The 26,380-nt window shown below is 37.2% G+C and overlaps 1 protein-coding gene across 2 annotated transcripts in view; it reads left to right on the top strand.

The window, feature by feature from the left end:
• The window catches only part of DDX10 (DEAD-box helicase 10), a 300,441-nt gene that overhangs the window by 18,336 nt on the left and 255,725 nt on the right, over nucleotides 1-26,380 (top strand). For both annotated transcript variants that reach the window (XM_024117374.3, XM_055078804.1), the window contains exons 8-11: nucleotides 2,512-2,674; nucleotides 8,060-8,144; nucleotides 24,769-24,870; nucleotides 26,056-26,143. In XM_024117374.3, the coding sequence (XP_023973142.1) occupies nucleotides 2,512-2,674; nucleotides 8,060-8,144; nucleotides 24,769-24,870; nucleotides 26,056-26,143 (438 nt within the window). The remainder of the gene's footprint in view (nucleotides 1-2,511; nucleotides 2,675-8,059; nucleotides 8,145-24,768; nucleotides 24,871-26,055; nucleotides 26,144-26,380) is intronic.

Genomic DNA, 26,380 nt, shown 5'->3' with positions numbered 1-26,380 from the left:
CCGTATCTTTGTTCATGCTGATCTCCCTGCATCCCTCCATCCTAATTCTGGAGGAATATTTAATATCCTTTAAGACTAAGCTCAAATGTTATACCTGAAAGTCCTTTTCTGACACTCCCCAACCCCCTTGTGACAATGAACTGCACCTTCCTCTATCATTCTGTAGTGTTTTGTTTATATCTTTATTTAGTTTATCAGCATTTCTTAAGCACTAGTCATATGCTTATAAATAAGGGATTTAGTGATGTATAAGAAAACTTGGTCTTTTCCCTGAAAGAGAAGAAACTGTGGTTGATTTTGTGTGTCACTTTTCTTCTACTATTTTTCAGATTTCCTGATGACATATAGTTGTTGGTATATAGTAGGTTGATTCTAGATTTATAGCTTTTGCAATAGCTTAGCATGATAAATATGCAGTGAGTTTTCCTCCAGCTTATGGGGAAGATAAGTAGTGGTCTGTTTTTTGGGGAAAGTACAGAACCTCATTATTTTTCCATGTAAAGAATGACTTCAGATTTTTTAGGACTTCTTTTAGATTTTTAGAATTTTATATCTTCTAAAGAAAGGATGTTTTTCGTATCTGTGTACAAGGAAATAATTTTAAGAGTTAATGTTTAAAGTTTTTACTCTGTAATACTCTGCTTTTCCTCTTCACAGTGGGTGAAGTATACTCTGCCCTTTCTCGAGCTATACTCTTTCTATACCTCTTTAGTTCCATGGCTTTAAATGCCATCTGTATTCTGACAACTGCCAAATCTACATCCTAAGCCCTGACTTCTTTTCTGAGCCCCAGACTTGTTTATCCACTTGACTACTAGATATTTCCAGTTGAGTGTCTAGAGGGCATCTTAAATTTAACATAGGAAAAGCAGTTTTAAGATTTCCTATCCCTAAGTTCTGCTCCCTCTAACTCTTCCCCATCTCATTAAATGACTGAATACTTAATTCTTGCTTGTCTTCAACTCATATTCAATCTGTTGACAGTTCTCATTAGTTTTACCACTTCTCACCACCCATCATGCTACAGTGCAGTTTAAACCATGCTTAACTTTCTCTTAGCCTCTTGATCTTCCATTTTAATAGTTCTTCAATTTCCATATATGCTTTTCTGAGATTGGGTTGCCTGAGAGTACATTTGTGGTCTAGTCTGTGGGCTCTCCTTTCTCATCTCCGCTTTCATGGTAGCCCTTTTAAAAACTTTACAAAGGAAAGGCAGGAGTCCCTCTATCCCTACTCTTACTGGTGCATTGTCTCAGGATCAGAGAACCTTCCTAGCACTAGAATATTGTTTGAGAAAATGAATAACTTTAATTTTGGAGTAACAAGTCATTTTGCAATTTAGGTGGTTTCCCATTCTTTACTTTCAACAAAATCCGAAGGAAGACTTAATGGAGTTATTAGCTGATAGATAAAATTGTTTGTAATCTCTCATCATGTTTTTGCCATATTTTATAGGAGTTCAAAAAGTTAAGGTCCCTTCCAGTCCATTTTCTATATTTTCATGGAGAGATTTTCTTAACACGTGTGTTAGAGAAATAGGAATAAAATGATGCTGTACTCTGCCTCAGTATAGCAACGAGTGGTATTCATTTATAAGTACGTAAACTAAAGAAAAATAAAACTAAAGCAACAGCTCTATCTAGTCTCATATATTAAGAGAGATATTTATAATAGAATTTTATTTTTTATGTTTAACAGTTTTTTTAAATCAAATTTTAACATTTTTTTTTGCTTCAGCCAGTTCTGTACTAATAATTGTAATAGTAGCTGAGTCTGAGAACTTTTAATGGAGCTTTACGGCTACAGGAAATTAAAATTAAAACTTATATATTACATAGTTTTGTTGTAGAAAATCACAAATTGTGATAAAGTGATCAATAAGAGACTTTCGAGCATAAAACAAGATAAAATTCTGTGAGGTCTGGAAATAGAAATATGAATTCAAGGAAGAAAAGAAATGATGTAAAATTTTTCTGTTAAGGAAGAGGTTACTCACATTTTGTTAGTAATCTTCCTTTTTTAAAGACTTTGTTTTAGAACAGTCTTAGGTTCGCAGCAAAATTGAGGGGTCCTGCCCCACACATGCGTAGCCTTCCCCATTATTTTTATATATTTTTAAATAACTGGTGGTGGATATCATATTGCTGTGCTATTTAGAATCAATTGGATACATTTATAAGAGGTAAGTCTTTATTTTAAAATATATTTAAATATACCAGAAATTACATTCTTTGCAACCACTTAAATTTGGAAAAATGTCAGATGCTAACTTAAAAATGTAAGGAGGGCATATTTTTTTCAAAATTCTTTTAGGAAATAATGTGAGCAAAAATGTTCAAAGACCACAGCTTTGTTTGAAGACCACAGCTGTAGACTACATTTCCCTTTCTGTGCTTTGTACTTTAATTGATGAACCTGTGCTCTGTAATGCATTTTTCTGTTCATCTTGCAAGCTTACTTCCTGCTGCTACCCAGAAGTACTACCAAAATCATTTTTCTGTAAATGCCTAGGTTCAGTATCTGTACCGAGTGTTCTGCCGGCTACGTCCTGGCATTTCTGTCCTTGCCCTGCATGGTCGACAGCAGCAGATGAGAAGAATGGAAGTCTATAACGAATTTGTTCGCAAGAGAGATGCAGTACTCTTTGCTACTGATCTTGCAGCCAGGGGGCTGGGTAAGAAAACTTCTTTTGAGAAAATGTTCTGTGATCATGGGCTTATAAATGGATGTATTCCGGTAATTCAAATAGTTTGACTCAAATAATTGGGCTTTCTTATTTTATAAAAGAAAGTTGAGTAAATTGATAACTGGGATGACTAACACTAAGGATATGTCAGAGAAAATTTTTGTAATGTCTTCATCTTTTGTTCTCTTATTGTTTCATAATAATAATTACATCATAGAATCTGAGGAGCCTACAGGATTAAAGGAGAATTAAAAATTTAAAGATGTGAAAAAAAATTGTTTCTTTGAAAATTGGAAACTTTGACAAATACTGTAACTTACTTAACAAGGAAAATCAGTGAAGTACATCTTTTCTCCAACCATTCTAATTTTTATTTTAAAATCATTACATTTAATGTGTTTAAACTTTCAAAAAGCCATTATAATATCATACAACTGATGGCTTTGTGGGGGTGGGATGGGGTGTGGAAGTAATTACAGAGGATAACTAGTTTAGAGGCAAGGACAAAAGATAAGGATAAATAAGTGATAATTTGAATTCTTCAAACACGTAATTTTATTGCATTAATTATTATGGTAAATTTTATTTTATTTTTTTATTATTATTATTATTTTTTGTGGTATGCGGGCCTCACACTGCTGTGGCCTCTCCCGTTGCGGAGCACAGGCTCCGGACGCGCAGGCTCAGCGGCCACGGCTCACGGGCCCAGCCGCTCAGCGGCACGTGGGATCCTCCCAAACCGGGGCGCGAACCCGGCTCCCCTGCATCGGCAGGCGGACGCGCAACCACTGCGCCACCAGGGAAGCCCTATGGTAAATTTTAAACATACACAGAGATTGAGTCTAAAGTACCCTCATATACATATTACCCAGTTTGAGCAGTTATCTTTCTCACCCACTTAGCTCCCCGTTTTCTATCCCGCTGGGAGTATTTTAAAGCATATCTCAGTCATCATAAAGTTCATTCCCATGTGACTGGCAGCAGTAGTCAAGTATGCATATTTTTAAAGCTCTCTAGGCTATTTTCTCAGCTCTGCAATAACTCATTCCAGCTACCCTCCCCCACCCCCTGCCCCTCATCACTGTTTTGAATGTACCGTTTTGAAACATTTTAGTTATGTTTGTATCTACTTATATTACACTCTGATTCCACCCTTCCCCTCCCGATTTTTGAACCTAAAATAGTTTAGGTCAATATAAGCAATTATATTGCATATATAACATGTATTCTGTATATTGATATATCACAATGAACAGATATTACTATTTTGTCATATTTTCCTTGCAGTTTGTTAAAGAAACCAAATATTTAGTAGATGTAGTTGAAATCCTTTTTGTACCCTTTCCCAGTCTCACTATTTTCCCTCTCCTCCTTTCCCTAGACATATTTACTGTCATATAGTTGGTAGGTAACCTTTTAATTGAAGGCTCTTCCCTTCTTGTCTGTGATAGAATTCAGGGTGTCTGTGAACTTAGATGGGGAAAAAAATTACATATATTCACTAACCTTTAACTGAGATTTAGCATTTCCTTCAATTACAATTGTAAGCAGCAAACTGTTGTGGTAGTACCTGTAACTTTGTCATCAGTTGAAAATCATAGATATTTTCATTTTACATTACAGTTTCTGTAGATATCTTGGAATATTGTTTACACTTAGTACTATTTTGATATTATGGTAGTTATTAGATATACAGCTAGGTTGTGTTATTTAATATGTTAGTAAATAAGCATATACATTGCTATATAAAAAATTCAATAGGGCCTTCCCTGGTGGTGCAGTGGTTGAGAATCCGCCTGCCAATGCAGGGGACACGGGTTCGTGCCCCAGTCCAGGAAGATCCCACATGCCACGGAGCGGCTGGGCCCGTGAGCCATGGCCACTGAGCCTGCGCGTCCGGAGCCTGTGCTCCGCAACCGGAGAGGCCACAACAGTGAGAGGCCCGCGTACTGCAAAAAAAAAAAAAAAAAAAAAAAAATTCAATAAAAATGTTTATTTCATTATAATTGTTTTCTCTTATAATCCTATATGTTTTACTTTATGCGTTTAAAAAATATTCTGTAAAGGGGTTCATGGGTTTTAACTATGGCACAAAAAATGTCAAGAATCTCTCTTCTAGTTTATTTTAAAAAGCTTGTATGAATGTATTCATGAGCAATATATAGTATTATGTGTTTATGAAGTGTATAAAATAATATTATACATACCAGTCTGTGACTTGCTTTCCAAGGCTTTCCATGTCAGTGTATAAAGTTCCAGTGTATTTATGTAGCATATCTCATAGTATGTCCAGGAATTTCTTTAGAGTACACCAGTATCTTTTTTAAACTTTATTCTTAATTTTTCTCAGTTTTATTTCTTAATGAATAATATGCCGATATGGGTAAAAATGAGTTATGAGACATAGCAAGCCCTACTCTACCCCTTCTCACTCTCCAGAAGCCATTATTTCTCTTGGTATTTAGCTTCATATTTCTAAGTACTTTTCTTATATCAAGTTAATGATTGAGTTAAAATTAGTTTTGTGTTTCCTGTTCTAACTTTCCTCAGATGTTCCAGATGTCATATGCCTAGTTTCCTAACAGTTGAACACAGTCTGTTTCTTTTTCCCTTGGGATCTCCTTGTTGCAGCCTTTTAAAAGTCTTCAGCTCTAATCTGGACTGGTTGCTCCATAAGCCTGATGCACGTTTGTCATCGTGAGACTTTTCATTTGGGTCTTCATTGCTGCACGTGGGCTTTCTCTAGTTGCGGCAGATGGGGGCTACTCTTCGTTGCATTGCATGGGCTTCTCACTGTGGTGGCATCTCTTGTGGAGCACAGGCTCTAGACGCACAGGCTTCAGTAGTTGTGGCTCGTGGGCTTAGTTGCTCCTCAGCATGTGGGATCTTCTCAGACCAGGGATTGAACCCTTGTCCCCTGCATTGGCAGGCAGATTCTTAACCACTGCACCACCAGGGACGTCCCCTTCCCCTTTCTTGAATTATTATTATTATTGTTTTTTAAACTAAAGCTCATTCTTTAATAGCTTCCTAAGTAAGAGTGGATGGGAGGTACATTTTTTTAATTGTTGCATATCTGATAATGTCCTATTCTTGAATGATAGTTGTATTGAGAATAGAAATCTAGGTTGAAATAATTTTCTCTTAGAACTTTGCAGATAGTGCTCCGTTGTCTTACAGTAGTCAGTATTATGTTGAAAAGACCTTTGCCTTTCTGATTCCGTTTTTTGTAGTCCCCTTTTCTTTTTCTGGCTGTTCTTAGTATTTCTGTTTATCTATGGAGTCCTGAAATTTTATGATAATGTGCCTTAGTGTGAGGTCCCATTTGTTGTATAGGCATTCAGTATATTTTTTCAATCTAGACCAGCAGTGTTCAATAGAATTTTCTTTGATCACCGAAATGTTCTATGTCTGCACTAATACTATAGCTACTAGCTGCACGTGACAGTTGACCACTTAAAATGTGTCCAGTGCAATGAGGAAAGATTGAGTTGTTAATTCTGTTAAATTTTAAACTTGAATACCTTCTGTATTGAGCAGCACACAATAGGGACTCATGTCTTTCAGTTGCAGGAAATATACTTCTGAATTGCTTCTTTGGTGATTTGATTAAATAAATATTCAGTATTTGTTGTGAGTATGTAATTACTGCTTACTAATGGGGAATTTTGTATACTTAGCTTGTTTCTTTTCTCATACCGTTTTTATAACATTTTCCCATTCCCCCCTTATTTTCTCTTTCTAGAAGAGTATTTGACCTCTTTGATCAATCCTCTAGTTTTCTTGTTTCTTCTGTTGCCATTTCATTGTCTTTTTCTTGTTATTTCTGGGGGATTTCTTGATTTTATATTTCACCTTTTCTGATTAAAATTTTAATGAAATACCAAGAGTTCCTTTTTTATAGCCTCTTATTCTTATTTGACGGATGCAGTGTTTTAGCTTTCTGAAGATATTAAGTTAAAGTTCTCTTCACATTGTTTCTGTTTCTGTTGAGTTTCATTTTTGCTCTTTTATCTGTCTTTTCATTTTTGAGACTTTTCCTGATTGTCTGCAATTGACTGTCTTTTATTATATGTAACAGTGAGGCATCAAAAAGCTTATTTGAAGTGATTTGTATGTGGATGAGGCTTGTTGACTAACGGCCTTCATTGCGAGGGGATTTAGACGGACTTGGTCATCTTGTGGAGGACCAAGATGTCGAAGTGTATTCTTTTTGAACATTCAGTCTCTCCAGATAAGAATCCTTCAACCTCTTGAGCAGAAGGATTAAGCTTGCTGCTGGCTCTCTAGAAGCCTAGCAAGGAAGTAGACATAGAGGGCTCCCAGTCAGCCTTCAGACTTACACTCAGTACCCCTGTTTTCAGTCTGGCTCTGGTGCCTCTTTTTTCCACTCTCTCTGGTGTCTTGGCTTGAAGCCTTTCTCGAGAATAAGACTTTGGCTTTTCTTCAGGAGACCCAGCATATAGGATCCAGGAGGGGACCTGAGGATCTGAGTGCTACTTTCAACCTATCTTCCTTTTTACAACCCTGAAATATATCCTTGCCTTTTGAGGTACCTGGTTACTTCAAGTCCCAAGGGAGAGAATTGTTCTACATATCTTTTTTCTGTTTTTCTTGGGTTATACCCATTTAAATAGATTCAACCCTTTTGAATAGCTTGTATAACTTGGTCATAGTTTTTATGCTCATAGGTATCCATAGGTATCATTATCTTCCCAAATCTTTCTCTTTTTCTTTTTCTTTCTCTTTTTCTCTTTCCTTCCTTCCTCCCTCCTCCCTCCCTTAGCTTTTTTCTCTGTGATAGACATTGATCTGAAATCCTTATGGCAAAATCCGTAAATGACTAAAGGTAGTTCTCTTAAGTTGTTGAGACCAGGATCTCTGGGAATGAATGGAAACTTTTGTAGCCAGAAATAAATATGAAGTAATTATTGCCAGGAAATGGGGAGAGGGATTTAAAAAGACATCATTAATTTGAATGGAGATGGAAATAGCAGGAAAAGTAAATTTTCATTAAAATTTATAAACCAGTTTCATAGTTCACTGGGAGCTCATGAGAAGTGGTTCTTTTAGGTTATTAACTATTAGGATATTTCATTATTTGTGTGACACAAAGCAGTCTGTCTCCTCTGTCAGATACAAAATAATCTTCACATTCAAACACTGTCATTAATTTTAGTTCAGTTTGTCAAAGAAGAGAAGTGTTTATTATCTCTCGGTTCATGCAATTAATTTTATTTTTAATAGTGTCCACAGATGATATCTATCAGTTTGATGTGATGGGAAGCTCTGGCAAGCAATATTATAAAATAAAAATAGTGCAGCAGGAAGATCTTGGAACTGGTTTTTCAACTTGATATTCCTTCTGTACAGATTTTCCAGCTGTGAATTGGGTTCTTCAGTTTGATTGTCCAGAGGATGCCAACACATATATTCACAGAGCAGGTAGAACTGCCAGGTAGGTGTGCCGGCCTATTTCTTTGCTTTTGGTTTTATCTAAGCAAAAAAGCATGCTTTCTGAACTGTGTACAAACAAAGAATGGAGGAAGTCAGGTAAGTGACTGCTGGTTTGACATTTTTGTGATGTTGGTTGCTAGTAAGTGGACAGCTCTTGCTAAGTCATTATGGCCGAGACTTGATGATGATGGCTGAGAAAAATCCATGAAAATCTTCTTTTAGTGTTTTTGTTCTAACTTTCTTCCCTTACTAAGCTTTTCATTAGAACTGCTCACTGAACATCATCTCTTTGATGAGGTATAAGACTATTCAGTCTCTGTTTTCAGATGACAAAACTTGAGTGTTTTGAGCAGTTATACATTTTGTTTGAAAATCCATAGAGCCAGGATTTGAACCAAGGCAGTCTGACTCCTGTAGTCTAGATCTGTGCTCTTACCTTCTCTGGTAGAGGTTCTAATAAGAGTCAAGGTGGTTTTGAGTCATAGATTTTTCTTTTCCTTTTTTCTAGTGTGGGGATTAGAGGCATTGCAGGAGGCCACTCCCAAATACTCCCTTTTCACCACCCCCCACCCCCAGTAAAAGTATCCCGTGTTTGCTCATGAATGTGGGGGAGCTATTTGGAAAAGAATATAGCAAAGTCAGTCATTTGGGAGGAAAGGGCATAGAAAGGTATATGAATGAATGAAAAGGATAATGTGCTACGTCATTGCTATTGAGGTTGCAGTGAAGTTGGGAGATGTGTGCTGCAGGTAGAATTATAAATGTTAGCATCTTTCTGGGTAATATTTGGTAGTACTTATCAAAAGCCTTAGAGTTCTTCCTTTTGCTTCAGTAATTCCACATCCAGAAATAGATCTTAATAAAATTTCTATAAAGGTGTTCATCTTACTGACATTTGTAATGGTTAAGAATTGGAAATAACCAATTAAGTGTTAGACCCCAAATCACTAAGTATATGGCAGAAACAGAACTAGAATTCAGATCTTTTGACCCCGGATTTCATTCTTTTTCACTAAGTAACCATTCATGAAAGACCAACCCTGTGTGAGGTACTGGATTAGGCCTGGTGTGAGCTTCTGCATGAAAATAAGATATAGTGTCCATTCCATTAAGGACGTTTTAGTACCTTGAAAACAGTCTGTAGTAGAGGCATATACAGTTTTAGAGGTATTGACAGAAGTTTTATGGAGCTCCTATGGAAGTAGAGAAGAAAACTTCACAGAGGAGAAACAGTTGGGTTCAGTTTTGATTGGCAGATACAAGTTCTTGGGAGGCAACTTGATACAAGATATTTCTTCCTCTGTTAACTATGTGCTATATAATATATCTTTCTGTATTTTAACTCAGACTCAAATCCCATCTACTCTTGATAATTTTTTTTTGAGGGAGGGACTACTAGAAAATACAACAGTTCTGTGTGTCCATATCGTAAAATGTGATCCTTTCCATAAGCATCTCCAAACACTGAGCCCCTAGTCAGTTGTAAAACATTGTTCCCTAAAGTTAAGGAATGGTCTGTGTGCCATGCAGTATTGCAGCCACTTGCAACATGTGGCTATTTAAATTTCAATTAAGTAAAATTAAATTACAATAAAAATACAGTTTCTCAGTCACACTAGTCACATTTAAACTGCTAATACCACATCTTGAACAGAGCAGGTATAGAACATTTCCATCATTGTGAAAAGTTCTATTGAATACTACTGGTATATGTTTAAAATACACTTTGCTTAAAATTGTTGAACCAAAGAACCATAGATTCATATAATAAAACCATAAAATAGAAAATTATAAAGACGTTAGAGCTGAAAGTAATCTGGATTCACTCATTCATTTGTTCTATATGGATTTAACAAATACATATTAGTGCCAGGCATTGTACATAGTAGGAGATAAAACGAGCAAAACAGACATGATTCCTGACCTCGTTCATCTTGAAACCTAGAGGGAATACAGACAATAAAATGCATAATTTCAGTAGAATGTGATTGCTTATTTACTTCTATCTCTAATTTTGTTGCAGTCATGAGAACACATGGCAACTCTCTTAGGTTTACACATGCAAAGAGAAGTAGACATTTTTGTCTCCTGAGGTTATAATCTTTCTGAGTCACATAAACCCCCCTTACTAACTAAAGGAAAGTTTTCTTTCAGAGATTTCTGTAGGTTTTTGAGGTGTGAGCTTATTAACAGGCATTTTTACCTCACATAGATTCAAATATGAGGTTCTTCAAATGTGGGTATATTTCGTTTAAAAAAGAAAACTGGAAACAACCTAAATAATAATCACAATAAGGTTGTGATTGGTTAAGATGGACTATCTTTTTAGTTTTACATTTTCTTTCTCATCAGAACTGCATGAGTATTTATAATATGGATGTCAGTGAGACATTAACATTAATGCTTAATGATGGAAGAGACACCAACTGTTGGTTTAAATGAAACAAGTTACTTCTGATTATTAAGCCACCAACTTCTATTTAATGAGTTCCCAGGGATGGCAGGATCTTTAAGACCCAAGATTGAAATCCTCATCTAGGGACTTCCCTGGTGGTCCAGTGGTAAAGAATTCGCCTTGCAATGCAAGGGCCATGGGTTCGATCCCTGGTCAGGGAAGTAAGATCCCACATGCCGTGGGGCAACTAAGCCTGCGTGCCACAACTGCTGAGCTCACGTGCCTCGACTAGAGAGCCTGCGTGCTGCACACTACAGAGCCCACGCGCCCTGGAGCCTGTGCGCCACAACTAGAAAAGAGAAAAAACCCACACCCTGCAACTAGAGAGAAGCCCGCACACTGCGACAAAGAGTCTGTGTACTGCAACGAAGAGCCCGTGCGCCATAACGAAAGATCCCACATGCCTCAACGAAGATTCCGCGTGCCGCAACTAAAAGACCTGATGCAGCCAAAAATAAATAAAATAAATAAATAAATCTTAAAAAAAAAAAATCCTCATCTAAGCAAAGTCTGTCATTTGACAGCAGGCTTGCTTTTCTACCTGCCCTGCACCCATTTCAGCCAGTGGCCTCAAGTTTGAATGTGTCCTCTATCCTTTGCTTATCTAGGAAGTCCCTTTGGAGTTGAGTCTCTTAAATTTCTTTGTATCTACTGTTCTTGGATGGCTTTAAAGGGAAACAGTTTTTTTGTTTTTATTTGGTCAATTTTGTTGTTGTTTCAGTTGAAGTGGAGGTTTTTCCTTTTCTACAGCCTAACAAGATATAGAGCTCCTTCTTCCTATAATTTTCTAATTTTCATAAACTGTTTTAATGTTTAAACATTTTTCGATTGATTCAGATTTACCCTGTGGGCTGTTAAACATGGGCTGTGATCAAAATGTACTCATTTAAATTAAATGCATTTCTTTTGACCAGCATGAAGAAGGAAAGGAGAGAATAGTACAATAGTGAAAGGTAAAACTATTTTAACAGTAGGATTGTACTAGAGGATTCAAAAGTAAGTCTTTTTTATTGTAATTAATCATATAATTTGAGCAAGTAATAGGGTTAGAACTAGGCTCTGTGTATGATTTCATAGTACATTCAGACAGACTTGTCTTTAGACTGGTAACCTTTTGGTTTCTAGTGGGATCTAAGTAAATGGGAAATAGGTAGAACAGCAGCTTTGTTTTCCATTTTGTAAGAAGGTACATGGTGCATCAGTGGTGGTCTTTGTATTGGTTACATGTTTGGATTATCTTTCATAGTGAGATATTTAGAGAAGTCATTAGTAGTGGTTGGTGGAATTAATATTTCACCACTGTTTAATTCTCCTCAGTAAATGTGTAGCATGTATGAATTTGTACATGTATCTATGCACACATTTGCATTTCATGGCCCTGTGGGCCTCTGGATAGGTGAGGTTGGTGGATATCATCTCTCATTAGTGTATTGGACCAGGCCAGACAGGCTTTTTAGATGTGCCGGTGGTTTGGGCATGGACAGGTTAAACTGATTCCTTTATAGAATACATTTAGCAGTATTTTAAAATTATTCATCCTATATGAAGATTATTTGACATCTCAGTATGTCAGGAAAAGTTTCAAGAAGGGGAAATATTTCAGGGTGCTTGGTTCCTGGAGAAGTTGTTAAAAATCTTACGTAGTTGAACATGCCATGGTAAGCATTAAATTGGTTTTGATGACTGGAGGTGAAGAGGAGGTACTACATCACAATGATTGTGTTTGAAGAGAGAATACCAATTTGAAAAACTGTTATAATGTAGTTTCTAATATGGTCATTAATTTTTAAAGTACAAGCCTGTTTGACCCTTTGTAACCAACTAAAAATATTTTGAATTGACTATTTTAGATGTATAGTTAGTGGGAAGGTTTAGGATATGTAATGCTTATTTTTTCTTTGTCAGTCTAATGAAAAGAAGAACCAAACTGCAAAAAGTTAAAAGTTACCATTAATGGGCTTAGAGATAATTAGAAAGTTTTGTGTGCCATCAGACTGGATAATTGAATTGAATAAAAGCTAAATTAAAGCTTGAAACTAATTAAAATCCTGTGTATATGCTGTAATTAAAACTAGGTTGCCAGATAGTGTTTGCTTTTGGAAGTGAAGTATACTATATGAATATTGAGAAATGAATTCACTGCTTTGTGGCGAAATAGCTAAGGTTTGGGGAATCTGTTTTTTTCCTTTCTATGTTTTAGCTAAAAATAAGGGGTGGTTTAGGTACTTGTTGCCTTAAGTGCTTTATTCTGTCTTAATTTATTCACCTGTTTAAAGTTCTTTTGATCTTTAGCAATAGAGAGAAATTTCTGTTTTCTTAACTATCCACACCCCTTTTAACAAAATGATCTCATTTAGGAGACAAGTGAGGCAAGGAATATGAATATAGTTTTTTAAAGCCGTGTTCTGTGATACATTCTACCACTTAAAAGCGAATGTCTTTAGGGCTTGTAGTTTTTAGTACTCATAAAACCAAGCTCTTCTATTTCTTATAAAAATGCCCAGTTGAAAATAAAAAGGATTTGGGAATGGAAAGTCCTTACATATCAGATACTCCTAATTTTTAAAATGCTTTTATTTGGGCGGTAGGGGTCTGTGGGTGGAAGACGGGAGCTTATATATAACTGTGTATATTTAAACAGTTCGGTGTTTATATATAGGAGTTGGGACTTTATATATATAACTGCTTGTTTTTCCAGAGTAGTGGTAAAATTCCAGCAGTATTTCAACCGAGCCTTATTTGCCTGGCTGCATTTTGTGGATCTCAGATTTTGTTTGTGGGAGATTTAGGTAGCAAAATGTGATTCCAGTAGGGGACAGCAGAGGCCAATTCTTTGCATTGCACACTGGCTTCCATCAGTTTAGATTAACAACAGCAAATATGAGGATGGGAAGTAGTTAAAATTTCTAATGTGATAACTTGTGCAGAGTTCATGGTTTGTTTGTGGTAAATGCTAGTACTTTATGGAATAGATAATGAGAATTTTTAAAATAGTGTCTTTAATTGGTTTGTAAATTGAAATAATTAAAGTGAAAAGACAATTTCCGTGAGCATTAATTTACTGAAACATACTGTGTATATCTTAGGTATAAGATAGGAACAGTCTTTGCTAACGAAAATTCTTATTACTTTGATTCCTTCATTGACTGAAGATGCTAACTTTACTCAGTTCCTCCTAGATAGAGGCTGGTGCTTCCTCACATGGCCTTCTGCCTTTGTTATCTAGGATTTAAAGCAAAAAGGCAAAACCAATGCTTTATTTTGCATCAAAAAGCATTGAGCTGGGGTAGAGTATGACCACTATAGCTAGAGAGGTAGATAAGGGGGCTGATATTTCTTAGGAGTCTCTTATTTCCTAGCACTTCCCCCTTGCTCTCCTGCTGTCTATTCTCAATACAGCAGACAGAATGATCCTTTAAAAACACAACTCAGATCATGGGACTCCTCTGATGGCTCCCCATTTCATTCAGAGTAAAAGCCAATGACCTACTGGGCCTATGCTATTCAGCCCCCCTCCAATCTTATTTCCTGTTATTCTCCGCTTGTTGTTATTCTCCGCTTGTTCCCTTGCTCCACACTGGTCTTGCTATTTCTCCTGCATGCCAGGCATATTTTTGCCTCAAAGCCTTTATATTATGTTTCTTCCACTGGAATACTTTTCCCTCAAGTATCCACATGGCTGTCTTTCTTTACACTGCCCCAACCACTCCTCCTTGCCTTGCTCTATATTATCTTTTTTCCATAGCACTTATCACCTTCAAATATACTAGAGCATTTACTTATTTATTGTTTTTTTCTTTTTCTCTTCATTAGAGTGTAAGCTCCATAAAGGCAAAGGAGTTTGTCTACTTAATTGATGGTTCCAGAGCACTTAGAACAGGGTCTGGAACAGAGGAGGCACTTGAGAGAACACAATTAGTTTCTCAAATCAGACTCATGAATCAGAGATAACATATAAATTATCTATTGTGGTGTAATGAATTACCCCACAACTTAGTGGCTTGAAGCTAGAACCATATATTATCTCATGGCATCTGTGGGTTAGGAATTCAGGTGTGGCTCATCTGGGTCCTCAGGCTCTGGGTCTGTCACAAGTTTGCAAATCAAGGTGTCACAGGTACTTTAAGGCTCAACTGGGGGTGGGTCTCTTTCCAAGCTCATGCGTGCGCTTGTTGACAGGATTCATTCTCTTGCTGGCTGTTGGTCAGAGGTGTCTTTCAGTTCCTTTCCATGTGGTCCTCCTCTTCAGAGGGCTTCTCACAATGTGGCAACTGGCCTCATCAGAGAGAGCAAATGAGAGGGGAAGAAGGAGTATGGAGGAAGCAGCAATGTCTTTTATGACCTAGACTCAAGTCAAACTCCATTTTTTTTTAAATAATTGACATACAACATTATGTTAGTTTCAGGTGTACAACATAACAATTCAGTATTTGTATATTTTACAAAATGATCATCAAAATAAGTCTAATCTGTTACCATACATAGTTACAGAATTTTTTTTTCTTGTGATGAGAACTTTTAAGGTCTACTCTCTTAGCAACTTTCAAATATACAGTACAGTATTATTAACTGTAGTCACTGCGCTGTACACTACATCCGCATAACTTATTTTATAACTGGAATTTTGTTCCCCTTCTCCCATTTTGTCTACTCCCTGCCCCCTGCCCCTGGCAACCACCAGTCTGTTCTCTGTATCTATGAGCTTGGTTTTTTGTTTGTTTGTTTTTAGATTCCACATATAAGTGAGATCATACAGTATTTGTCTTTCTCTGGCTTATTTCACTTTATTATTTTTTTAAATCTATCTTTGCCCCACCTGCTCCTGACATGTTTTCTGTAGTGTAATGCCCTTAAGGTCCTTTCATGTTGTTGCAAATGGCAAAATTTCATTCTTTTTAATGCCAAATAATATTCCATTGTATATATATACTACATCTTCTTTATCCATTCATCCATTGGTGGACATTTAGGTTGCTTCCGTATCTTGGCAATTGTAAATAATGCTGCAGTGAACATGGGGGTGTGTATATCTTTTTGAGTTATTGTTTTTCTTTTCTTTGGATAAATACCCAGAAGTGGAATTGCTGGATCACATGGTAGTTCTATTTTGAATTTTTTTGAGGAACCTCCATACTGTTTTCTATACTGACTGCACCAATTTACATTCCCACCAACAGTGCACAAGGGTTCCCTTTTGTCCACATCCTTGCCAACACTTGTCATTTCCAATCTTTTGTATAATAGCCATTCTGACAGGTGTGAGGTGATATCTTATAGTGGTTTTGATTTGCATTTCTCTGATGATTAGTGATATTAAGAACCTTTTCATGTACCTGTTGACCATTTGTATGTCTTCTTTGAAAAAAATGTCTACTCAAGTCTTCTGCCCATTTTTTGAATGAGATTCTTTGGTTTTTGCTATTGTGTGAATTCCTTGAATATTTTATTTTATTTTGGTTTTTAAAATAAATTTATTTATTTATTTATTTATGGCTGCGTTGGGTCTTCGTTGCTGCGTGTGGGCTTTTCTCTAGTTGTGGTGAGCGGGGGCTACTCTTCGTTGCGGTGCGCAGGCTTCTCATTGCGGTGGCTTCTCTTGTTGCAGAGCACGGTCTCTAGGCACGTGGGCTTCAGTTGTTGTGGCACGCGGGCTCAGTAGCTGTGGCTTGCGGGCACTAGAGTGCAGGCTCAGTAGTTGTGGCGCATGGGCTTAGTTACTCCACAGCATGTGGGATCTTCCCTGACCAACTCTTCAACCTGTGTCCCCTGCATTGGCAGGCAGATTCTTAACCACTGCACCACCAGGGAAGCCCCCTTGAATATTTTAGAACTTACCAGATATATGGTTTGCAAATATTTTCTCCCATTCAGTAGGTTGCCTTTTTATTTTGTCGATGGTTTCCTTTTCTGTGCAGGAGCTTTTTAGTTTGATGTAGTCCCACTTGTTTGTTTTTGCTTTTGTTGCCTTTGCTTTTGGTGTTACACACAAAAAATCATTGCCAAGAGCAGTGTTAACACTTCAGGAGGCCCAGATTACAGTTAAGTCCCCTACATACAAACGAGTTCCGTTCCGAGAGCGCGTTCATAAGTCCAATTTGTAAGTCCAACAAAGGTAGCCTAGGTACCCAACCAACACAATCGGCTATATAGTACTGTACTGTAATAGGTTTATAATACTTTTCACACAAATAATACATAAAAAACAAACACAAAAATAAAGAAAACATTTTAAATCTTACAGTACAGTACCTTGAAGAGTACAGTAGTATAATACAACAGCTCACATACAGGGGCTGGCATCGAGTGAACAGGCAAGAAGAGTTACTGACTGGAGGAGGGGGAGGAGGTAGGAGATGGTAGAGCTGAAGGATCGTCAGTAATAGGAGATGGAGGGCAAGCTGCAGTTTCACTCACGCCTGACGTTGATGGCTCAGGTTCTGGTTCCTTGTTGGATTCAACACTTTCTACCCTCTTGAAGGGCTTCTCATTGCGGTGGCTTCTCTTGTTGCAGAGCACGGTCTCTAGGCACGTGGGCTTCAGTTGTTGTGGCACGCGGGCTCAGTAGCTGTGGCTTGCGGGCACTAGAGTGCAGGCTCAGTAGTTGTGGCGCATGGGCTTAGTTACTCCACAGCATGTGGGATCTTCCCTGACCAACTCTTCAACCTGTGTCCCCTGCATTGGCAGGCAGATTCTTAACCACTGCACCACCAGGGAAGCCCCCTTGAATATTTTAGAACTTACCAGATATATGGTTTGCAAATATTTTCTCCCATTCAGTAGGTTGCCTTTTTATTTTGTCGATGGTTTCCTTTTCTGTGCAGGAGCTTTTTAGTTTGATGTAGTCCCACTTGTTTGTTTTTGCTTTTGTTGCCTTTGCTTTTGGTGTTACACACAAAAAATCATTGCCAAGAGCAGTGTTAACACTTCAGGAGGCCCAGATTACAGTTAAGTCCCCTACATACAAACGAGTTCCGTTCCGAGAGCGCGTTCATAAGTCCAATTTGTAAGTCCAACAAAGGTAGCCGGTAGTAGCTCTTTTTTTCTCATCATAGATGACATGGTAGCACTGGATTGCATTCTGAACAGCTGCTGCAACCTTTGTGTACCATTCTACGTAAGGGTCCTATGCCTGAAAAACTTATCAGTGCCTCCTCAAATAAAGAAAATCCCCTTGCCATTTCCTGCGTCGTGAATCTCTTTGTTTCTTCAGTTACTTCTCCCTCTTGTCTCTCTTGGTCATTTCTCTGGGTCTCCAATTCCATCAGGTCTTCATTATTAAGCTCCTTGTGTTGTACAGCAAAGATTTCAATGAAGTCGTCCTCTTGCAGATCTAGCTTGAAATAACGATACTGTACAGTATTACTGTATACAGTACTGTACAGTAAAGTACACAAAAGCACAACCACTTGTAGAGGATGCATGCACATGACAATGTACGCCAGACACATGAACTAACTTACGTGGTTGGACATGGGAATGCACGTTCGCATCTTTGAAAGTTCGCAACTTGAAGATTTGTGTGTAGGGAACTTACTGTATTGGGAGCCAGTAATTTAGAAGCTGCCTACCACACCTAATGTCAAACTTCACTAGTATGTAATTTCAAGTACAAAGGTAATCACGTGGTATAGGTGAAGCAGGAAGAAGTCTGGGACCTCCATTACAGCTCCACAGGTGCATTCTTGCCACATCAGGGTGTGCCGTGGCCCAGATTAACCTCAGAGTCTCTAAGTAATATATGAGGTTTATCATTTACACAGATGGGCCACTGGTATAGTTACAAAGCTGACCCCAGGGACCTACTCCTTAAATGCATAGACTGTAAACAAACCTGGTACATGGTCTTAGTATCTCATAGATGAGGACTCTCATGCTAGCAGATCTACCATGTTTGTTTTCCAGGTGGCTTGTCATTGGTATGTTTACGAGGAGGTTTGACTATATCACTTGTTTTTTTGGCCAGGGTAGCTTCTTCCCTGTCCCCTTCTGCACCTCCACAGTGAATGATGGGTTGTGGCTTAGCCATTCACTTCATAACACATAGCTGGGTGAATATGAATGAACTTATTTAGCCTTTATAACAACTTTATGAGAGGGGTCTTCTTATTAAAAAACTGTTTCTCAGAGATTGTGAGGTAAAATGTGTCTAAGATCACACAGGAAGTACCATGGCTGGGATTTATACTTGGGTCTTTCTGACTCTATAGCTCATGTTCTTGTCAGTGTGCCCCAAACTAACCGTTTTCATTTAATGAAGTCCAGTGGCCGTTGCTTCCATGCAGGGCTTCTAGAATGTATGAAAGGCAGGTACTTGGAGAAGGAAAGTAGATATTTCTATTTAAGTTTGCTGCCATTCATGGTCATGAGGATAAACTAAAAATATATGCATTTTCCTTCTTTATTTGGACTGTGAGAGACAGATATCCCAGAGTTGATCAAACACTGTCCTTAAAAGTCAAGAAGTTTAGGTTTGGACATGGCTCTGTCACCTGATGGCTGTGTACCCTTGGACGTTGTGTTCTTAACCTCTTTAAGCCTCAGTTTCTTCTCTTGTAAAATGGGATTAATCATATCTCTCAGGTTCCTAAAAGTATAATTTTAGGTAGTATCAGTACCACTTTTGTATAGGTTTTCTTTTTATTTTTAATCTATTAAAACTTTAGTCTTTTTCAAAAAAAAATTCTTTTCTGGGGACAGAGTTGACAGAGTTTAATGATTTCTGCCCTTTCCCTGTGAACTTCATAAATCCTTATACTTAACTCAGTTTGCTAGAAGCTTTCCATGCAACGCATGTTAGCCAGCTTGGTTTCTTTCCCGTTATTTTATGGTGAACCTCATTTGTCAAACTGTTGAGCCTATGTGGTATACCTGTTTGTATTTCTAAGATCTTAGGCTGCAGATGACTTCATCTTTCCCGGAATATTTCCCAGTCTGTCTTTTTCTTTTTTAAATCTAGTGTAGTATCTTTAGATCCTGGAATAAGCTCTCCTTTGTACCACGTTGTGCAGGAGGAGCAGAACAATTGAACTCTGATTCTTATGGCTGTCTCTCTGCCTCTGTGTGGCTGACTGCACTGTCCTCCCACAGTGATAGGAACTCTTGGGGCTGGTTGCCAGAGGTAAGGCTAAGGCATAGGGAGAATAGAAGCACACACAGGGCGGGGACAAAAGAGAGAAGGGCTGTGGAATAGCAGAGTGTGACCAACAGTTGTCTCCATTTCTCCACCTCTTGATCATACTTGTATTGTGAACAATGACTAGTATATTAATACAGTCACAGGTGTAGAATTAAGGTCCTAAAGGGACCTAGATCATCTCATTCAAACTGTGTAATTTATAAATAAGAAAATGCAATATATAGTGATAAAATGACTCATTATCCAAGGTTATAAAGCTAATGAATAGTAGAACTGGGACTTGAAATCAGTTCTCTTGATTCCAAACCCAGTATTTCATCTGCTAGTGCAACTTCTAGTGGTTTGTTTGCATTTTTTCATCCACCAAATATTTAGTCACCAGCTTTTAGGTACATACGATATATGTTAGGTCTGAAAGTCAAATTCATACATGTTAATTTAATGCTCAAGATAAGAGAATACACTAATATTGGTAGTACTAGGATGTGTTAAACAAGGTAAGAGTTATATAAAAGATGTAGATTTTTAAAGCTTTAAAGTTTTTACTTGTTTTTAATAACTTGTGTTTTATTACAAAAGAAATGCTTATTTATTATACAAATTTGAGACAATGAGCAAAACAGTTAAACCACCCAAATTCTACCACCTAGAAAAATTTCTTTTTCATGTATGTTTGTATATATATATATATTTAAATTACAAAAGTCGAATCATTCTAAACATTCTTTTATAACCTGATTGATAACCTGGAGAACCAGGCTGGGAGAACTCAGAGTGGCAGTTGTGAACACTGTCAGATCCTGCTGCAGCAGTTGTTGAAGGTAGGAGTGAGCAAGGTTTAAGGGCCATTTAAAGACTCAACTAGAATGGAGTTTGTGTTGAGGAATCTGAATTGGAGGATTAATGGTTCTTGGGTAGAAGGCATACTATTGCCAGAATGGCAATGCCTTTTTTCCCTTCCTCTGGCCATATTGTTTCAAGGTTATTTCAATGGAAGAATTACCATTGGGATCCAAGAATCAGTGGTCTGGATCTCCTATTTTAGCTAGAGATACAAGTGAGCTGTAGGGTGTAGAAGTAAGTTTCCTGATATCAGACAGTTATGGTCAATCTATTGAGGATTCTTCTTTCTGGACAGAATCCTGGTATAGTTGAAAAGGAGTATGGAATTGAAAGTGTAGTCTTCAGCTGATTATTTATTTATTTAGGCCAATTTCTTGGCCTTTCAGGAACTTTTTTATTTGCTTCCTCTATTGGTTGCTTGCTTTTAAGATTGGCAAATTAATATAAAATGAAACTTATCATAAATTCTGAAGAGTTACAAAAATATAACATGGTATTAACACTGATGGTAAAAATGAGACTTTTTGTTTTGTTTCAGATGCAGGGCTTTTTTTTTTTGATGCCTACAGTGTTTCTTAAAATAATCTGTCTAAATATATAGAACTTTAAAATGTAGGTCTTATGAAGAACATTTATTTCTCTATGCATATATTTAGCCTTGGGCCTTGGATATTGCTTTGGAAATATAAAAGCTAGCTCATGGGTAAATAGATTATTCTTGTAAGCATTTTTTAAAAAGGGGGGCAAATGTGCTTATGCTTTTTTAAAAGTGCTTTTATTTTTGAATAAAAGCTTACTGGAAAATTTTGGGTGTTGGTACGTGGGAGATAATTTGTGCTTTACATTATTTCTGGGAAAAGATGTGTGTGATGTAAAATAGGTAAAATAACCAGTGATGATCTTTATTAAAAGATGCTTGCTTTGTGGGATTCGACTTTGGACATGTTTTTCCATTTTCCTTTGGGAATCTTTTTCTTCTAAATTTCAGTGTTGCAATCTGTCTTAACCTTAGCCTTTTATATGTATATTCTGTTAGGTATATTCTGTTAAAGGTTTGAATATGGCCCCTTTGTGACTTTACTCGTGACTTATCCTCCTAGATTATCCCTGGATGCATGAATGGGTAGATAAGATAGATGTAGATGGTTAGACTTATTTTTGCTTATGAGTCAGTCTGAAGATCGAGATCTTCATTGGATTCCTTTTTGATATCCTGGAGATTTATCTTTACCCCTTTGCTACAGCTCTGGCCTAAGTAGACTTTGGAAGCCTTTTTATTTTCTCTCTCCATCTCTGAATTTGGATGTAGAATGTTAGAAGCGTTTGTTATCCTTCAACCCACTTATCTCCCTTATTCCTAATTGTTTTTCTTTGTGCCACATGAAATAAGCTTTTTTACTTATGAAGGTAACTGCTTTTACCTCAAGAGTCGGGCTGCTTTGAGGGTATTTGGTAAGTGCATACATAGTGAGTCAGTATTAACTGATCTCTGTCCTCTTTGACCTTCACCCTGTCCTTGGTAAAATTTTAGAATTTCAGTAGTTGTGATGTCTCTCAGATATCTTGTTCAGGTACCTCACTACTTCATAGACTAATAATTTCTGCTCACAGATAGTTTAGTCCAACAGTGCTTAGGGGAAATGCTTTTAAATTCATATTTCTTCATAGTAAATTAAGATGAAACATTTGAGTCATACTAGTCTGTAATAAAATACAGTGAAGAAGTTTTTCAGTTGTGAAACAGATTCTTTGTAAAAGGAGTAAATGTATGCTTAATTACTCTCATCTCCCTGTTTAATACACAAGCATTTAGAAAACATGGAAAAAACAAACAAGCATGAAGTAGACAAAACTACCCACTGGACTCTCTCAAATGCTGTTTTCCCCCTGGAAAACTTGACTCTCCCCTAACAGTTGACTAATTCCTAATTGTTCTTTAAATCTCAGCTCTTAGATGTCATTTTCTCAGGGCAGGTTTTTTTTTTTTTTTTTTTTTTTTAAACTCCTAGAGCACATTGTGCAGAGCTCTGTGTTATGTGTTCTTGTAGCTTCCGGTATGTCTACTGTAGCAGTCATATCACTTTGTTGTTATTACGGGTTTTATGTCTATCCCTAATAGTCTGTAAGCTCTGTGACAGCCAGAACTGTATTTGTTTTATCACTCTGTTTCAGTGCCTGGCATATAGTAGCCCCTTAATTTTTAAAAATTTATGAATTAACTTAAACCTTTTAATACTTTTGATGTTTTATTTCATACTTTTCTATGTGTCTGGGTACACATAAAAATATATAAACACACATACTTTTGTAATGGTATTACACTGGAGTTTTTTTACCCTTTTGTGTAGGAACAGAATTTTGAAATCAACATGTGAGGTAAAAATTGCTCTTCAGTCTTTGGATTGACAGTAAGTCAACAAAGTCAGTTTCCCTCCAGTGTACAGTGATAAAGGTCTGCTTATATACAGCGGTAGTTGGTCTCTCTAGAGACTTATCCAAGGTCCTCTAAAACCAGATTCTCATGTACCTTCCGGCAGTCTTTCCTGCTGTGCACTTACATACACTGGCTTCGGTTGAATTTCTCCTATCTTTAGTTTACTCTGTGTTTGTCGTGTATTTTCTGGTTCCCGCTCCTTTGTTCATGCCATTTTTCCTCTTTGGAATACCTTAGCTTTTCCCTTTCTATCCGTTTTTTTTTTTTTTTCTTGCGGTACGCGGGCCTCTCCCTGTTGTGGCCTCTCCCGTTGCGGAGCACAGGCTCCGGACGTGCAGGCTGAGCGGCCATGGCTCACGGGCCCAGCCGCTCCGCGGCATGTGGGATCTTCCCGGACCGGGGCACGAACCCGCGTTCCCTGCATTGGCAGGCGGATTCTCAACCACTGTGCCACCAGGGAAGCTCTCTATCCGTTTTTAAGGCCCACCTCAAATCCATCGGCTGTGACATGTTTCTCTTTTTTTCTGGCTAACCCTTAGTGTCCTCCTTTCACTTCTGAGTTCATGGCGCTTTATTGCCAGTGGTTATCCTTTGACACTTGGTGATTTACCATTTTGGGACTGTTTTTTGAGTCTCTTGCTTTTGTGTGAGTTTGTCTTTTCTGGTAACCATATTGTTGGATCACTGAAGGCAGGGATATTCATCTTCTATTTATTTGTGTTCTTCATAATTTATACCTGGCACAAAGTTTCTCAGTAAATAGTTTATTTGGTTAACTATAAAAATTTATTTTCCCCTCATACTTATAGCATGAACCCTGAAGAGAATGCTTTTTTTTTTTTTTGTTTGTTTGTTTGTTTTTTGCGGTACGCGGGCCTCTCACCGTTGTGGCCTCTCCCGTTGTGGAGCACGGGCTCCGGATGCGCAGGCTCAGCGGCCATGGCTCACGGGCCCAGCCGTTCCGCCGCATGTGGGATCTTCCCGGACCGGGGCACGAACCCGTGTCCCCTGCATCGGCAGGCGGACTCCCAACCACTGCGCCACCAGGGAAGCCCAAGAGAATGCTTTGAGATTACTTTTTCTTTTGTGTCTTTAGGAAATTTCTACAAATACCTGATTCTATTCCGTCTTACTGCTTGCATGTAATATCTAAGGTGTCAAGAAAATCTGTATATAAGTAGCACAAGAAGCTTAAGTAACTATGGGGTGCCTTATGGCCCACTTACATAGAAATTTTTGATGGTGCACCTATACTAGGTGAAGGAAGAGAAATAATGGATTAGAGGTAAGTTTTTCAGCAGAGCAGAGATCCAGTCCTTATAACTGATGCCTCTGAACTCTGAACCATGTTATTCCCAAGGTAGAAGAAAAATTTCCAGGAAGATGATTAGATTTCCTTAATGTATTGGGAGCCATGTTTATTAAATGATTAATTTTATTACAGCAGTCTTGTGACTTGAATGAGAAATTGTCTCCTTGCTATAGGTAGACAGTTATTTAAGAAATTCTTCTTAACTGATTTGTTTCTTCTACTGTGGTATAGCCTAAAAATCAATGGGAATTGTAACTAGTGATGAATTTTGAAAAAGGTGTTCAAGAGCCCTAGTTTTCTCTTGTCACAGATGTTAAAAAAAATGGTATTCCTAATATTTACTAATTTGGTGAACTTGCTTTCATGTTACCTGTTCATCAGACTGTTAAAATGTAAAGTGCAGATTGCATTAATGTGGAAGAGATTTTGTTTGTTTTTTGTTTAGGTACAAAGAGGATGGTAAAGCTTTATTAATTTTGCTTCCCTCAGAAGAAAAAGGGATGGTGCATCAGCTTCTTCAGAAGAAAGTGCCTGTGAAGGAAATCAAGTAAGAACTATTTGCTGTCTTGATATTATTGTTAGAAAAATTGAAGGCATGAAATTATTATGCCTAATTATGTATACCTAATTCCCTCCTCCCTCTAAGCTTTTCTGCTGTCTGATTTTGGACTTTATGTTTGCTTTGTTTTTAACAACTTTTTTAGAAGACTGTCATCGGAGAAAACAAGATGAAAAAGAGACCTTGTTAGCATCAGGAGACATTGATGGTTGAAAGGATTAAACCTGTTGGATGAACTTATTTTTGGGGTTGTCTATTTCAGAGGATTGTCCTCTCCTGCCATTGAAGATGTGTAGATTGAGTGTCAGCAGAATTGATTGTAGTCTCACTTATATTGGGGCCCTTGAAACACCCTGCTTTCATTTGGAGGAAAATAACTTGGGAGGGTGGTTAGATGTGGTAGAGGAGTGGATAAGAGTTTAGATGAAACAAGATTGGGTGTGAGTTGATAATTGTTGAGGCTGAGTGAAAGTTGTCTACCTTTGTATATTTTGATATTTTCTGTAATTAAAAAAAGTAAAAAACACCTCATCTGCCACCACCTATTACCACTCCAGCTTTTCAGGAACAAAATTGTTCAGTCTAAAATCAGGGAAACAAGTGGAATTTCCTTTGTGAAACCTAGAATAGATACTTGTAAGAATTACATTCTTTCCTGTAATTTTCATTCTAAACCTGGGCAGATTTAAGTAACCATTCTATTATGTTATGCCTGATTTCTAGATAAGGAAAACAATATTTATATCTTTGGCTACTTGTTCATTATTTGACTTTTGTTTTATGGTATTTGACTGAAAACGGAAATCGTATAAAAATGACGTTTGCTTTCATTTATTCCATTTCATTGATGATCCACCTCCCACAAGAGGCTACTTTCTATCCTTAAAGACTTAAGAAGTGAACATTGCTAATTGTGGTGTTAACCTAATCTTTCACTCACTCAGCATGGGTTGTTCAGAGAAAATGTCAATTTTACATTTAGTTTTCCTGCATTATTCAAAATATGCAGAGTCAAATTTCTGTCTAGTGTAATTTCAGTCTAATCTGGGTCATAGATGAGAAATAATGTTATAGATTTTAAAAATACTGAGGAAAATAGAAAATGCTTTGTACTGTTTTCAGTTTCTAAAATTGAGATGTCTTAGTTTAATCTTTATCTTTTTGTTACAAAAGAATCAATCCAGAAAAACTTATAGACATTCAGAAAAAATTGGAATCGTTTTTAGCTCAAGATCAAGATTTAAAAGAAAGAGCTCAAAGGGTGAGTCATTTTTGAATTTGATACCTTCACTGGAATAGAGCATATAATAAAGTTACGTTGTATCATTTTCTACTACTTCTAGGTTGCATAGTTATGCTTCAGATATTCAGGTAGTATAATGTTCAGGTAAGTTTAACTTATTCTTTTTTTTTTTATTTTTATTTTTTTGATTTTTTTAACATCTTTATTGGAGTATAACTGTTTTACAATAGTGTGTTAGTTTCTCCTTTACAACAA

Source organism: Physeter macrocephalus, chromosome 16 (assembly GCF_002837175.3).
Source record: "Physeter macrocephalus isolate SW-GA chromosome 16, ASM283717v5, whole genome shotgun sequence".
Classification (NCBI taxonomy): Eukaryota; Metazoa; Chordata; class Mammalia; order Artiodactyla; family Physeteridae; genus Physeter; species Physeter macrocephalus.
The sequence above is the reverse complement of the archived record's forward strand: the minus strand, read 5'-3'. Positions and strand labels throughout refer to the sequence as shown.